This window comes from Miniopterus schreibersii (assembly GCF_964146895.1).
Source record: "Miniopterus schreibersii genome assembly, chromosome: 14".
Classification (NCBI taxonomy): Eukaryota; Metazoa; Chordata; class Mammalia; order Chiroptera; family Miniopteridae; genus Miniopterus; species Miniopterus schreibersii.
In genome coordinates, this window is record NC_138114.1 from 18998063 (window position 1) to 19013552 (window position 15490).

Below are 15490 nucleotides of genomic sequence, written 5' to 3' on the forward strand. Positions count from 1 at the left end.
TCAATAGGCAATTTTACAGACAAGCCGGGTGGTGACCTGTTAGCCTTACATGCTCTCTGATCATAGACATTTGTGGGGAAAGTGGTTGAGGTGCTGGGCGTCACAGCCTGGCCTGAGCACAGGGAGGCCGTGGCGGGCTCTAGTGCTGGTGACCAGCTCCAGCCCTGGCCCTGGAGCTCCCCTAGTCTGAGGAAGCAGGAGCTGCTGTGAATCAGCGAGGCCAGTTGGCACCTGCCCCCCACCCTGGGAGGACTCCTGGGAAGGCAGGAGATTGGATTTGACTCTCTGAGGTTTCCTACCAGCCAGCTACCCTCAGCCCTGCCTGGGGGTTAAGGAAGCGCTGGGTTGGCTCTGCAACAGATTCAGAGGCCTGACCTTGAATCCTCCACAAGTCACAGCTTTTCTCCTCCCCATAGCTCTCTCCAAATAACCCGAAGAACATGACTCTGTGCTCAAAAGAGTCTGTATCCTCAGGCTGGGGAACCCCAATTGGGCTAGACCATGGCTAGGGCTAGAAGGCCAGGCTGAGTCCACGGCCCAGACGATCAAGCTGAGAAGAGCTGGTGGACAGGACCCTGGCCTGGGGCTTGGAGCCTGGGAGTACTGCGTCACCTCCATGGACCTCCCAGATCATTGAGAGAAAGCTATGCCCCCAAACTGGGCCTCAGTTTCCCCATCTGTAAAAAATGCCGGGAGTGACAGTACAAAGGAATCCTCTTCCTTCTGGAAATGGAAGTTAATCCAGAAACCCAGAGGGGACAGATGAAGAGGGGGGCAGTGCTGGCCGTGGGCAGAGCCTGGGCTGGGCTGCTCTGTTCAGGGAGCCCTGCCTGCAGGGGCCGAGTGTCCAGGCTGCAGGGCTGGAGGAAGCAGGCTCTGCAGCCCCTGCTCCAAGGCCAGGGCCGAGAGGTCTGCAATACCTCAGGTGTGGGATCAGGCGCCTCGTCCCTCCCAGGGTCACTCACTCAGGCTGGGGACACTGGTGCTGGTTGCAGCGCCTGCGGATGGGCTTGGGCCTCTTCTTGTGGTCGCACAGGTGCCGCTGGACCATGTGGTGGTCTCGTCGGCGCCGACAGCCGTATTTGGTGAACTGGATACCTGCGGGGAGGGCAGGCTGCCAAGGGACTGGTCCTGCCAGGCCCCCACTGCCTTGCCTGGGGCCTCGGGGACAGTGAGCTCTGGAGAGCCTGGAGGGCAATCCCACCTCCCTCTGTGCCTTTGCACTCCCTCTTGCCCAAGTCCCTTTCTAAGGAAGCCTTCCTTATCAGCCTATCTCTCTGTCCCAGGTATGATGTGGATGGGGAGTCCACTCGGACGGCTGCCCCTCTGCACAGAGGCCCTGCCCTGGATACTGCTCTAGCACCCCAGCCCCATCCCAGAGACCCTACCCAGACAGGCTTCCACACCCTGGAGATCTTCAAGGAGAAACTGAGTCATGAACTGGGGACACGTCAGGTGGAGACAATGTCAGCCTTCTGGCGCTGGGCTGCCCCACAAGGCAGCTGGAAGGTTGGGGCAGCTGGGCCCAAGGGGACCAGTACCTCCTCCGCAGGCCTTGGTGCAGGGGGCCCAGCTCTTGAGCGCCCACTCGTAGGTGTCCTTCTCCAGGAGAACGCTGTTGCTCCCGATAAGGGGCAGCAGGTCCTCGTGGATGACATACTTGTAGGCCAGGCTGCTGCGGGGGCCACCCTCAGCTGGGGGGAGTACCTGAGGGGAGGTGGGAGAGATGGCACAGGACTGGAGAGCAGAGAAGCAAAGCCAGCATGTGGGGAGGTGTCAAAGGGAAGACTGTGAGGTGGGACTCAGAACTGGTGAAAGACAGGAGGAGACCACCGAGTGTGGCCTGGGGAGGCCAACCAGACCAGCAGCTATGCAGCAAACTCAGGCTAAGCACCTACTGTGTGCCAGGCCTGAGCACAGCCTGTGTCTTTCCCCTCCCACAATGTCTGTCAGTCTGTCCTGCTCACCAGAGCACCCACAGTGCCCGGCTCTGGTAGATAGTCAATAAATATAGACTGGATACTAGACTTTACCAGATATATGACCACAAATATTTTCTCCTGTTCTATAGGCTGTCTTTTCACTTTCTTGATAATGTCCTTTGATGTATAAAAGTTTTTAATTTCCATGAAAACCAATTTATCTATTTTTTCTTTTGTTGCTCACGCTCTCAGTATCACCCCTAAGAATCCAACCGCATGAGATGTATCCATTCTCTATTAGAGTTCTATGGTTTGAGGTATTGCATTTAGGTCTTTAACCTATTTTGAGCTAATTTTTGTACATGATGTCAGGTAGGTGTCCAACTTCATTCTTTTTCCTGTGGGTATCCAGTTGTTTCGGCACCATTAGTTAAGAGATTATCCTTTCCCCATTGAATGGTCCTGGTACCTTTGTTGAAAATCAATTGGCCATAGACATATGGGTGATCAATAAATATAGGGTGAATAGAAAATACGTGTTGGATTAAATTAATATGCTGACATCAGTAAGTAGGCCTTCAACCTTGCCCTCCAGAACCTCCCTGACTAGTGAGGGTAGCACCAGGAACAAAGCCTGCCCAATATCCCTTGCAACCAGCCGAAGCCAACGGCACTGTGGACAGAGCCCCTCCTGGTCTCCTGGGTTAACAATCCCTGCTCCTTAGCTCTGGCCTATGGTCTAGGAAGAAGGGCTGGACAGAGAGGCCCCAGCCAGGACAGTGGCCCTGTTTCCTCCTCAGGAAGCCCGCAGTGCCAGACAGCACCCCAGGGTCAGTTGCCAACTCGTTGGCAATGCCAGAATGTATGCTGACGCTGGATGATGCCAGTGCAACACAGGAACAAACCCAGGTCCCTCCCGCTCCTTCCAGGCTCCATTTCTGACCCTACATTAAGGAGAACAAACTCCCTGTGTGTGGCGGCGTCTCTGGTCTGACAGTGAGACAACTGTTTCTTTTTCCCTCCTCTCTTGCCATTCTGCCAGCCTTTAAGCACAAATGAGGAGCTGGCCTGGGATGGAGGCACCTTGGCCTTGCTCAGGCTCCTGAAGAGGTGGAGCAGGAGGATTTCCACCAGGCCTGGGCTGGCTCAGCAGCAGCGACAGTGAGCTAGGAGGACAGGGCTGGGGCAGCAGGCGGGTGAGCAGGGCCCCAGTGTGGGGCGGGGCTCACCAGGACCGCGATGGCTTCAGGCAGGGGCCCGCTAGTCTTGAGGCTTTCCTTGGCATCCTCCACTGCGTACTCCCACTCCAGGCCCATTGCGGTGAAGGTCTTGCTAGTGGCTTCCTTGCCCTTGGGGTTGAAGATGAAGCTGCCTGTGACCTGGTTCTTCACCGCTGGCCAGGGAAAGAGGGACAAGAGATTTCTGTTCCCCTCCACAGGAGCACAAGCCAGACCTCACCAGGGGCTTCGACCTTGTCAGCGTGCCCCTCGAGGCTCCCTGTCGACCTGTTACTCCTTCCCGCCAGAGCCTTTCCCCAGTCAAACAAGTCACCACAGGGCCCCCACAGTGTCCCTGCCTCAGGACACTGATGCACACCATTCCTTCCACCCCCACTGTCTTCCCTTCCTCCTGCCTAATCTCCACCCACATTTCAGACCAGCACAGTTTCCCCCTCCTCCAGGAAGCCCTCTTTGACTGCCCAGTCCTCAGGGATTTACCCTCCCTAGAACTTCTATAACAGAGCACAGAGGTTAAGAATACAGGTTCTGAAGTCAGATCAATCGTGGGGAAGTTCCTTAGCCTCCCTGTGCTGCCTCAGTTTCACTATTTGTAAAATGGGAATGATAGCTGTATCAAGCTCACAAGGCTGCTGCCCCATGAGGAAAATCACAGTACCCTACCCCCATCCACACTCCATGGGGTCCTTGGGACAATTAAAAGAGTCTGTATATGTAAAGAACTAGGCAGAGAGCATGGCATGCAGTAGGCAGATAATAAACAGTAGGCACTACTGTAAAATCATCAGAAAAGTGCCTTTTAGCACCGTTGTGATTATATTGTCTATTGTCTCCTGCAGCCTGTCAGCTCACCTCCTCTTTCTTGGTGTCCTTGGTCAGGCACATAGCCTGGCATGGAGTGGGAGTTTTTAAAATATCTGTAAATTTCTACCCCTTAAAGTCCCAGTCAGTGAGTAATTCACAACTTGTTACTAAAAGGTGCTGGGTGGGAGGTGTGTAGGTGCAGACGCCCCTGCAGAGTCCTGAGTTGCAGCCTCGGCTGCCCTGGAATCAGCAGGGGTGGGGAAGGGCTGCAGCCTGGGCCTGTGCCCCTCAGCCAGGTGGGGTCAGCAAAGGCTGCAGAGCCCTGGGGTGGCCCCTCCTCATGCAGATTCAAACCGTCCAGAGAAACTTTACCAGAAGAGCTAACAACGTAGAACACCAACCACATGCTGGCCGCTCCGCTAACTGCCTCAGTGCAATCCTCGCACACACCCTGAAGCCGGTGCTATTATTAATCCAGATGGGGAATCAGAGGCTCTGAGGGGCAGTGGGCTGCTGGCCCAGCTCCCTGGAGGACCAGCCTCCCTGCTGAGCAGGAGGAGACAGATGCCCCCTCATCTCTGATATCTCTCAGCCTTCAGAGTGGCCAGAATGTCTAGGCTAGAGCAGGGCAGCTCCCCAGGCTGGGCCCTTGTCTGCTCCCACACCTCACACCGCCCCCACCCCTACTGTACAATGCTTGTTCCAAGGGGGGTGGGCTGGACTCAGCATGGACTCTACCATCGAGGCTTAGCTCCAAGTCCTGGCCCTCCCACTGACCCCTCTGTACCCTGGGCAACTATCTTAACCTCCCAGCGCCTCTTCACCCAACCACAGAACGGGATATAACAAGAGCCTTCACGGATTGTCTTGAGGCTTAGACAAGATATGTATGAAAAGTACCAGCTCAAGGCGCAGCATGTGTAGACATTATAACAGCGTGACTTCTCTTCATTTTAAAGAGTCCAAGTCCCCAGATTCCAGGAGGCTAATGAGTTTGGACAGGGCCTTCACCTTCATTGCCAAGGCCGCCACCTGTCCCACGCTTCCCCAGAGAGCACATATCCTGTCAGGCATACACAAGGCACATGTGCACACACACACACACACACACACACACACACACACAGTCTACACATTTGTGCTGAGGGCCCGCCGTGTACCTCACACATGTATAATTACATAAACTGTGCCAATGCTGAGCTCCATCCCCTCCCTGTCCTGGCTCCAGCAGATCTCCAGCCCTCAGGGAACTCAGCCGGGAAACACCCGGGAATGAGCACGCACAGAGCCTGCCCAGAGCGAGGAGCCTCTGCCCCACCTCTGCAGGAGCTACCCGATCACTCCCTACCTACGAGGCATCCAGACGCTAGACTCCTGGAGACGGGGGTAGAAGGAGCTGGCCGAGGAGGCCCGAGGGGCTGCTGACGTTATGGAATCATTTGTGGGGATGCAGCAGCAGCCTGTGAGCTCCATCCTGTTTCTGGAGTAAATGACCCTTCTCTCCTTGCCCCCCCTCTTCCCTTCGCCTTGTTCCAGCAGGATTCCCCAGGCAAGTGGGCAAGGAGTTGGCTGAGCCAGAGCCCTCCAAACCTGCACTCCCTGTGCAGTGATGTGGCTGCCAAGTGCATGGGGCAGGAGACAGGAGACCCAGGCCCAGACTGGCTCACCCTGTAGGTGCATCAGGGCACACAGAGGGCACACAATCCACTTTGGACCTCAGTCTCCCCTTGGGCGTATTGCCTGTTTGGATCATCCCTCTAGGTGCCTTCCAGATCAATTACAGTTATGCTAATGTGGGTATATTTTCCAGGGGAGACAAGTTCCCAGGAGACTTTTTTAAAAGTTTGCATAACTTTGATGATAATCTAAAAATATAAATGTCAGCATTTTTGTGATACATGAACCTGCCAAGAGATGTTATGTTTCATGTTTGCGTTTATGACAAGTTGGGGCCAAGCAGTGTGACTTATGTAAGAGGTGCCTAGGTGACAGTGTAGCCATGTGCCCTCTGTAAGGGGTTGAACACAGACAAGTACGAGAGAGCCATGCGCTGCCCCAAGTGTAGGCGACAGCCTGCTGCCCACCTCCCTGCCAGGACCTCGCTCTCCACCATGTTCATGTTTTTTAAATTCAGATATAACTCACATACCACACAAACCAACCTTTTAAGTGTGCAATTCGGGTGATTTTTAGTATATTTACAAGGTTGTGCAATCTAATTCCAGAACATTTCCATCATCCCAAAAGAAATCTGAGACCCATTAGCAGTCACTCCCCATCCCCCCTACCCCCCCACCCCCCGCCCCATCCCCTGACAATCACTAATCTATTTTCCCTCTCTATGGATTTGCCTCCCTTGGACGTGTTCATTGTTTGACTGCCAACATAGTTTCAACAAAAACAGAAGGAAGCAAAGAAACCAACAAAAAACCCCTCTCATGACATTAATGTTTCTAATTTGAATTTTACTGATTCATTTGGAGGCCCTAACTTTTAGTCTGCCTTGACTATGCAGTTGTACAACTGTTACAAATATAAAGAGGAGGCATCTAGTTTAGTGGCTATGTTTGTCATTATAATGAGAATAATTTAAGGGTCCACGTGGTAGACTCCAAAACTGGCTACAAATTCCTCCTCTTCCTGTATGCAGGCCCCTTTGTGCTGTGATTTTATCATGTTTCCCACCAAGAGATGGTCTGTTTCTACACCTTGAGTCTGGGCTTGGCCACATGACTTTTTAGGCCAAGGTATGTCATTTGGTTAGTGTGTTGTCCTGATACACCAAGGTTGTGGGTTGGATCTCCCATCAGGGCACATACAAGAATCAGCCAATGAATGCATAAATAAGTGGAACAGCAAATCACTGCTTCTCTCTCCCCCTTCCTCTCTCTAAAATAAATAAATAAATTTTTTTAGAAAAGAAAGCATGACACAAATAGACTTAAAAAGTGCTTCCAGCCCTGGCCAGTTTGCTCAGTGGTTAGAGCGCCGACCTGTGGACCAAAGGGTCACAGGTTCGATTACCAGTCAAGGGCAGGTACCTGGGTTGCAGGTTCAATCCTCGGCCCTGATCGGGGTGGGTGTGGAAAGCAACCAATCGATGTGTCTCTCTCACATTGATGTTTTTCTCTCTCTCTCTCTCCCCATTCCCTCCCTCTCTTCCACTCTCTCTGAAAATCAATGGAAAAATATCCTCAAGTGAGAATTAACAGCAACAAAAAGTGCTTCTACCCTGGGCTTGCCTGCTCTCACCACTCCTGAGGATCCACATGTGACAGAGACCACATATATAACCTTGGGCTAGCCTTCTGAGGACCTAGCCCTGTCAGCCCCACAACCCCAGCTGACAGCGAGTACCAACCAGGTCCCTACAGACCCACCAGGTGACTGCATTTGCATGAGCGAGTCCAGGCAATGAGGTAGAAGCAGGACTGAGGGGAGCCCAGTCCAAATGGCTGAAGCACAGAAAAATAAAATAAAAAGGGATTCTCTGATATTACTCAAATTTGTGAACTCCTCCCTGCATTAGAATCCTCTCCTGTACTCTCCCAGATCCCCAAACCTGCGGGCAGCTCCCGGGCCTAGCAGCCCCTCTCCCAGCACCCTGGCACTCACCAATGCGGTAGGGAGCCTTCTCCAGCTCCTCAATCTGGATGTGCCTGGCACCCGCTGGGATCTGTACCAGTTTGAGAGCTCCTGCCAGAGAAGGACCCAGAAAAGCCATGAGCATCGTGAGCTGGTGGTCCCACCACCCAGCATGCCCTGTTGCGCCCTCCCCCATAGGTACCCAGGAACCTCAGTTTCCTGATCTGTAAAATAGGCATGGGCCCCTCCCCACAAGGTGTTGACAGAAGCAAATGAGCTGCTGTAGCTAAAGATGCTCTATGAACTCTAGGCGGCTCTGTGTGTGTTAGTTGCTGTTATTTCCCACTTTCTTGACCCTCCTCTTCTCTCTGGATTTTCCCTCCCCCCTTTCTTCTCACCCTTTAAGCCACTGCAGGGATTTAGACAAAGCAGACCATGAAGATCCAGCATGGCTGCCCTGGGCCCTCACAGCCCTCCCAGTCTGAGGCCTGGTAACAGACCTTTCCCAGAGCCACCACTCTTCTCTCAGTAAAGAGAGGCGGGGTAGAGCTGTAACATCCCCCAAGGGGAAATGGATCTAGTTCATACTAAAATGTAAAGGACTAATATCTGGTCTTTTCAATAGCAAGTTTGGCAAGATTGAAGTGGGAAGGAAAGTCAAGGAACTCAAAAGTACCAGGAGTTCAAAGCATGAGGCACCACATGTGTTTTTAAAGTGAGAGAGGAGAGAGGAAAAGCACTACCAGTTCAGCCTAGGCCACACTTTCAGACCTGTCTGGCACCTCACTCCCACCAACAGCCCCTGAGCCGAGAGATGGCTGACTCTTATTACCACACACTGCTTAGCAGGAAACCGCTTCTGAGCTCCTGGCCCCAAACACAGGTAGCAGATTGCCTAGTAAATGCGGTGACCAGCTATAGCTTCTGGCTCACCAGCCCTGGGCAGTCTGGGATGGTCTGGAGACAGGCTTCAAGGCCCCTTCTCCCCACCATAAACTATGGCCCAGCTCCAGGAGGAAGGGCACCCCAGTCATTCCTGGTCATCCCTCCAGCCCCAGCCTGCTTACCTGACTGCTTGGAGGCCTTGCCCAGAGTCCCTTTCACAGTCCGGCAATGGGAGTTGTCACCGCCACAGACCCCACACTTGTCGTCTGCCTTCATGGACCCCACCTCTTTGTCACAGCCGACGGGCTGAGGCCAGAGGTGGGGTCAGTGAGAGGAGGTTCCCATGCCCCTATCACCATCCTTGGGTCAGCAGTCTGTGGCCCCTTCCCTGGTCCCCAGGCCCCAGACACGAGAGGACCCTGAACCAAGAGACATTCCTGGACAGGACTCTGTCACAAACTTGCATGTGACATGGGCAAAACTGGCTACTCCTCTCGTCTTGAATGGGGCTAGGCTATAACCCCCTTCTAGCATACCCAGGCTATGTTGAGGACCAAGGGATGTCAAGGGTGGGGACAGTGAGGCAACGCAGGTCTTTGTAGGGGGCAGAAGGGGCAAGGGGTGGAGCTCTCTGGCCTCCCAGGGCTGGCAGAGTGGGTGGCCTGGAGGGGGTCACCTACCACACACTCGCCGCGGGCACAGACGCTGTAGGGATCCCGGTAGCTGCAGCGTGTCCCATCATGGACCACCTGGTTCATGAAGACCACATCCCCCGTATCCTCCGATCGACAGATCAGCTCACACTTCTGGGTGTCTGTGGGGAGAGGGGCGATGCTGAGCCCCCAGCTGGGCTCGGAGAAAGTGGGCTGGACAAGGGCAACATCAGCACAGGGCCAAACTGGAAGCTCCAGGGCCAGCTCTGGACAGTAGGGAGAGCTGGGGCTGGGGCTTCAAACTCATGCTGTGTCACTTATTCATTAGCCATGTGACCTTGGGCAAATTATATCTGACCCCTTCAAGCCTCAGTTTCTTATTTATTATCCTTGATCAGTAAAATGCCACATCAGATTGTTGAGAAAAATCAGGTGATAAAATAATAATGACGACAATAATAAGCCAACACGTAGAGAATGCTGACTATGTGCCAGATACCTCCACACCATTACACACTCTTGATGGAAGCCTTTAAATGCTTTTGGTGAATTACTTCATTTAAACTCTCTGTACCCCCAAGGAAGTAGGTTCTAACAGTACAGAGGAGGAAACCAAGGACTGGAAAGGTTGAAGAATTTGTACAAGGCCACACAGTAAGTGGAAGAGCCAGGATACTAGCCCAGGCAGTCTGGTTGGGTCCTGCTCTAATCTCTACGTACATGTCACCAGTCACACATATGATGGTGTATCTCAACATGCTTGGAAATGTTAGAAGGCTGTGTAAAAGGCAGGCAGAACAATGGTCTGTGTGTGGGTTTGTAAATGGAGCAGCAGTGAGGAGGGGAGGGGTCCTTTCTAGTTCTAACAATTAAATGTTCTATTCTCTATTTGGGCTATTGATGTCCTAAAAAGGAGGTCCCAGAGAACATATAAACACTCACTGTGTTTCTTAGAAAATGGGAGATTGAGGCTTAGCTAATTTCCTGGAATTTGTCTCAAAGTCCTGGGAAAACCCAAAGTGCAGCTGCCCCATCGGCCTCCCCACCCCTCAAAGCCCTTCCCCACCCTGTGCTGCAGTGGTTGTTTGGATTCTGACAGGATCTGCAAGGCTTTCAAAGCAAGCCGCTCACTCAGCCAAATTGCTAAGGAAACATTGGGCTCCTGTTCTGGGCCCTGGGTTCCCAGGATACCTAGTGACGTCTTGCCCCAGCACTCAGGACTCGAGTCCAGAGCCACAACATCCAATACCAATTTGGATTTTACACACAGGAGCCAGATTCCTGGTGGGACCTGGTGGGGCCAAAGGGTGGGCGCTCCAACCGTCCCAAAGACAGGTACCCTGACCACCATGCCCTAGGGGGGTGGGTCTCAGGGCTGCCATGGAAGCCAACCTACAGTGGCAAGGGAGTGGTGAGCTCCCCAGAGCACAAGGAATACAAGCAGAGGGAAGACACTCCCTATAAACATGTTCCTGAGGGGTATGGGTACCGGGGGGCAATGGAGAGGCCTCTGAGGTCCCTTTCAACTTGAAGACTGTCATTCTAAATGTGAGCTGAACAGCTGAGGGTCCTGCCATTGATACTCTGGAACCAGGGCTACAAAAAGGTGGCCAGGGCCTGGAGAGGAAAAGCTGTTCTAATCGGCATGGTCTGAGGCTGAGGGCTGCGTGCTAGGAGTGGGCATTAGTCTGTGGAAGGGCCATGGAGAGGGTAGCAGGGGGAGCTGTGCTCAAAGAACTGTTAAGGGCCCTTTCAGCCTGAAGGCTCTACGGCACCATAAATCCAGCCCTTCACTGCTTCCCTCTGCCACTACAAGAGCCATCACCAGAAGTGCTCCCCAGCAGATGCACTAGCACTGTCTTGGTCCCCTCTGCGAGTCCCGAGGCCTGTGTCTGTCCTAGAGCAGCCTGGAGGGTGTCTGTATGAGGATCCCACAGGTTCTCATCAGTCTGCCTTTCATATCATTTTCATTAAGTGCTGAAATGGTGGCACAATCAGTAAAACCTAAAACCATGGTATGTGATAGGACCAAGCTTCTCAAGACGTTTGTTTTGCAAAGCAAGGGGTGCCTGCACCTGTATTAGGCCTACCTGGACAGGTAAGGGCATGTGTGAAAGACACCAACCCCAACAGCCAGCACGGCTGCCAGCCTCACAGCCCCTCTGGGTGAAGTGCCCGCGCTCGAGACACTCTCCTTGCATCTCCATAGAATAGTCATCGTAAGCATATAAATCAGGGGTAACTATATGAGGACGATGGCCCCCCTGAGGCGCACAACGGGAAGGTCTGCACAGGTGTTCATGGCAAGTCTGCCGAATGCAGTGTCCCTTCTGGTGACCCCACTGTCCCTCTACCTTCACTGGTGGGCCCAGGCCTGGAAGGCCCTGCCTGGCAAGACATGGACGCAGCAGATGCTCAAGGCTACGGGGGGTAGGAGGGGAGGGGAGCAGGGCCCACTCACCGTCATCGGGCTCGTGCGGGACCCAGCTGTGCTTAGCGTTCTGATGTACGTAGTAGGAGTTCCGCTTGGCACACTGCTGGGCGCGGAAGTCCTCGTAGGGCCCCGGGCACTCCTCGCTGTTGCAGACCTGGTACTGGAACATGGGCCCTGAGCACAGGCGGCCTCCGTAGGCTGGGCTAGGGCAGGCACAGGGAGATCCAATGACCCTGCTGGCTGGGCAGGCTGGGCAGGGCTGGGCTTCCGACATGGCACTCAGCCCTTTAGACTAGCTTAAAAAGGGGCCCTACTAACTGATAAACTATAGAGGGTCCCCCACTGTGGCGGCTGCTGAGCTCAAAGCCTGGATCACTGGCTCCATCATTCAAGCACATGCCACCTATTCCCCTGGGGGTGGGGTGGGGGGGTGAGGGGGTGGAGAAGATGGGAATGATTAACCCTCCCAGCCGGCTGGAAGGAAAATCAGTCTTACGCATCTTAGCTCTATATTCTTTCAACCACTGCACAGGCCTGGCTTACAATATGGATTCAGTCGGTGACTCAACTATTCCTATAACCCCAAGTCCTGACTGTGCAATCCTGGGTAAGTCAATGAGTTTTGTTTGCTATGCCTTAATTTCCCCTTTAAAGGAGGGACCATAATACCTCTTATTTTACCTACCTCCTGGTGTGTCTGGAGCACACCAGGTATTTAAAGCAGTCTGTACTCTCTTCTCCATTGAATTCAGAGGATTAGGTAGGATTATTAATACGAAGTATTTGAGTGCACCAGGTGACTGATGCTCTATTCAGAAGTTCTGGGAGAATTACATGGGTTTATGCAGAGAAGCGCTCAGCATCCCACTTGGCACAGAGAAAGTGCTCCATAGATTGATAATTATAACAGCAGCTGTCATTTATTAGGGCTTCATCTGTACTGAATATGGTGCTGAGAGTACACATATTCTTTCATTTAAGCCTCATAAAATAAAAACAGTTATTATTACAGAGAAGTCAATAACTGGTGGCTTTGATCAAGGGGAAAACTATCCACCAGGACCGGAAGGTAGTTTACTCAGAGTGGGCACCATGACTGGGCCTTGCTCTAACCCCAGCTTCCACACCCCCAAAAGGTGGAAGTTATAAGGCAGTTCATTTTGGCTCATGTGTGTGGAAGGTCAGTACAGCCATCTGTAGGAACAGGCTGCTCCAGGAGGTAGTGAGCTTCCCATCCCTGGAGATAAACAGCAGAGTACGTAGGACCTATTCTGAGGATGCTAGAGGGGGGGATGACTGCTACTGAGCCAGTGCAGTGCTAGGACCCTGACATCCTGCAGTCCTCAGCCCATCACTCATTGCATGAGGGGTGGGCAGACCCTACCCTGAGGTGGTTCAGAGCCCCTGGTTCCTGGACACAGCAGGCCCACATGCCAGCCAGCCCACATGCCAGCCCCAATCTCATTAGGCTGTTGTAAGCAGGCTGCTTCAGCCTGGGAGATGGAGTCCATGCAGACCTGGCGCTCAGAAGTTCAAAACCATGGCAGAGGTCCCCATAGAGGGGGTAATAAGGGAGAAACAGAATGCTCCCCCAGAATGCTGAAAGTTGGGTGGAGGTCAGAGGAGGCACTTGATATTAGAAAGAGGTTAGAAAAATTAAAGAAAGGAAAATTAAGTTAAGAAAAATTAAAGAAAGTTTCGTTTCATATAGTAGAAAACAAAATTGGGGTATTTATTCTCCCAAGACATGACTACTAAGCAATTTAGATCAGTGTTTTCTCAAAGTTTCGCCAGAGGATCAGGGTCACAGGAGGGCTTGTTAAACTGGCAGAGGCCTGGGTACCCCAGACTCTCCGGGAAAAACTTCTGCACTCAAGGTTGAAAATCACTGGTTCAAACCCATTCTCAGATGTCAGACCCAGTGGGAGATGTCAGACCCAGGTGGGAGTGATCCTCCCCACTCCTCTGCCTGACAATTTCAGGTCCTCAACCATTAGAATACACAACCTGCAGGGGTCCTTCTCGCTTGTGTCCTGCCCCCCAGTTCCTTCCCCTCCAAGCGCCTCAGGCCTGAGGAGAGGGGTCCTTGCTGTGTCCACCCCAGCCAAGCATACTCACAAAGGATTGTCACAGCTTCTGCTACGGGATCGCACTCCGCCCCCGCATGACCGTGAACATGACCCGAAGTTGGTCCAGGAGCTCCAGCCACCATCCTGGCCGTAAGTCTGTTCTGGTGACTTCCAGATGCAGTGACCTTTGAAGCACCACTGAGATGAAGAAAAGGGCATGGGCACCACGGGTGAACCCAGAGGAAGGGTCATTAAGAGCACAAGCCTCAGGTTACACAGAATCTCACCCTGCAGTGAGCTGAGGGACCTTCAGCAAAAGGGCTCCCCTTTCTGAGCGCCTTCCTCAACTGTACCATGTGGGTAACAGTGCCTGCCCATGGGGCTGCTGTGGGCATTCAGTGAGATAATGCCTGGCACACGCAGCCCTCCAGAAATGGCAGGTAGCACTACTGATGATAACTATGCAATTTGTTCACCAACCCAGGAGAAATACAGGGCTGCTAGGGGTGAGAAGACACAGTCTTCCTACACTAGATTATCTGGAGTAGATCTTGGCTCTGTACCTCAAAATCCCCATCCAGAGGCCAAAGGCAGGTGTGTTCACGGGAGGCAGGCCTGCCCCACAGGGAGGCCCATTCATGCAGGGGAGGGAGTGTGTGCATGAGTCTAAGAGGCCTGGGTTTGAATCTCAGCTCAGCCATGACTAGCTGTGTGTGGTTTTGGAATAATTTCACCTTGCCGAGCCCATTTACTCACCTGCTAGATGAGGCAGTTCTAAGAACCAAAGGCAGTAACACCTACAAAGGCCTTAGTGCAGGGCCAAGCACAAAGGGCTCCACTGAAACTACCTCCCTGCCCTTCTCCTCTAAGGCAACTGGAAAAAATACAGCAAAGTTCTCCAGGTCTTTTTCAAGGAGAACTCAGTGATTCTCAAACCTTGGAGTCATCTGGGGAACCATCAAAACCTCAGATGCCTTGGCTTCACCCCAGACCCACTGAATCAGAATCTCTAGGGGAAGAGATCTTTTTTTTAAAGAAACCATAACAAATATATACTTTACATACCATAAAATTCACTCATTTCAAGTGTACAATTCAATGATTTTTCATAAATTTGCAGTGTTATGCAACGGTCGCCACAATCCAATTTTAGAACATTTCCATCACCCCAAAGAGATAACTCGTCCCCACATGCTGTCACTCCCTGATGTGAGGGTGGGGACTTTTAAAGCTCCCCAGATGGTCCCAGTATGTGGCCAAAACTGAGAACCACTGATGAGCTGTTATGTGAAATAGTGACAGGAGAGGGTCTGGAACTGTGATAACGTGTGGAGCAGCCACATTCAGTCTCCAGAATAACAGCCTGCCAGGTCTAGAGACTACTGGGTCTGCACAAGGCTATGGGGGGCCCAGGATGTGAGTGGGAGGAGCCTGGTGAGGACAGAGGCCGGAGGACAGGCTGGTGGGGGTGGGTCCCCAGGGCCTGGGATCATAGCTGAGGCTGAGTAATCATCACACCTCTGTTAATGCTCTGCTTCTGAGCTCTCTCATTTGTTTTGAGACAACTCAGTGACTTCAGAAACACATGAGGGGTTGGCAGTGTGTGTGGTCAGGGGTCAGCAGGTCCTGGAGAAGTTCAATAAATGGCCCAAGGTCACTACACAGCGATTCGAGCAGGGCCAACAATAGAGCAGAGGTGGGTTTCAGAACCCAGCTCAGGGCTCTCAAACCTGACAAAGGAAGCCCTGGCCCGCACATATGCATGCAGGAGCAAACACACACCAGGAAAATACATGAAAGGTCAGGTTTGCGGGGGGAGAACGTGTGTGGGAGAAACAGCCTTGGGGGGGCTGTAGGCAGGATACCTGGAGTCCTCTCTTCATCCTTTCTCTGCTAATCA

At 52.7% G+C, this 15490-nt stretch overlaps 1 protein-coding gene across 6 annotated transcripts in view; it reads right to left on the minus strand.

The window, feature by feature from the left end:
* Window positions 1-15490, minus strand: part of ADAMTS14 (ADAM metallopeptidase with thrombospondin type 1 motif 14) — a 74758-nt gene that overhangs the window by 7952 nt on the left and 51316 nt on the right. For all 6 annotated transcript variants that reach the window (XM_081159056.1, XM_081159055.1, XM_081159060.1 and 3 more), the window contains 8 exons: window positions 13640-13788; window positions 11549-11724; window positions 9115-9248; window positions 8617-8740; window positions 7580-7660; window positions 3152-3315; window positions 1542-1707; window positions 966-1098 (listed from right to left, as the gene is read on the minus strand). In XM_081159056.1, coding sequence (XP_081015182.1) covers window positions 966-1098; window positions 1542-1707; window positions 3152-3315; window positions 7580-7660; window positions 8617-8740; window positions 9115-9248; window positions 11549-11724; window positions 13640-13788 — 1127 coding nt within the window. The remainder of the gene's footprint in view (window positions 1-965; window positions 1099-1541; window positions 1708-3151; window positions 3316-7579; window positions 7661-8616; window positions 8741-9114; window positions 9249-11548; window positions 11725-13639; window positions 13789-15490) is intronic.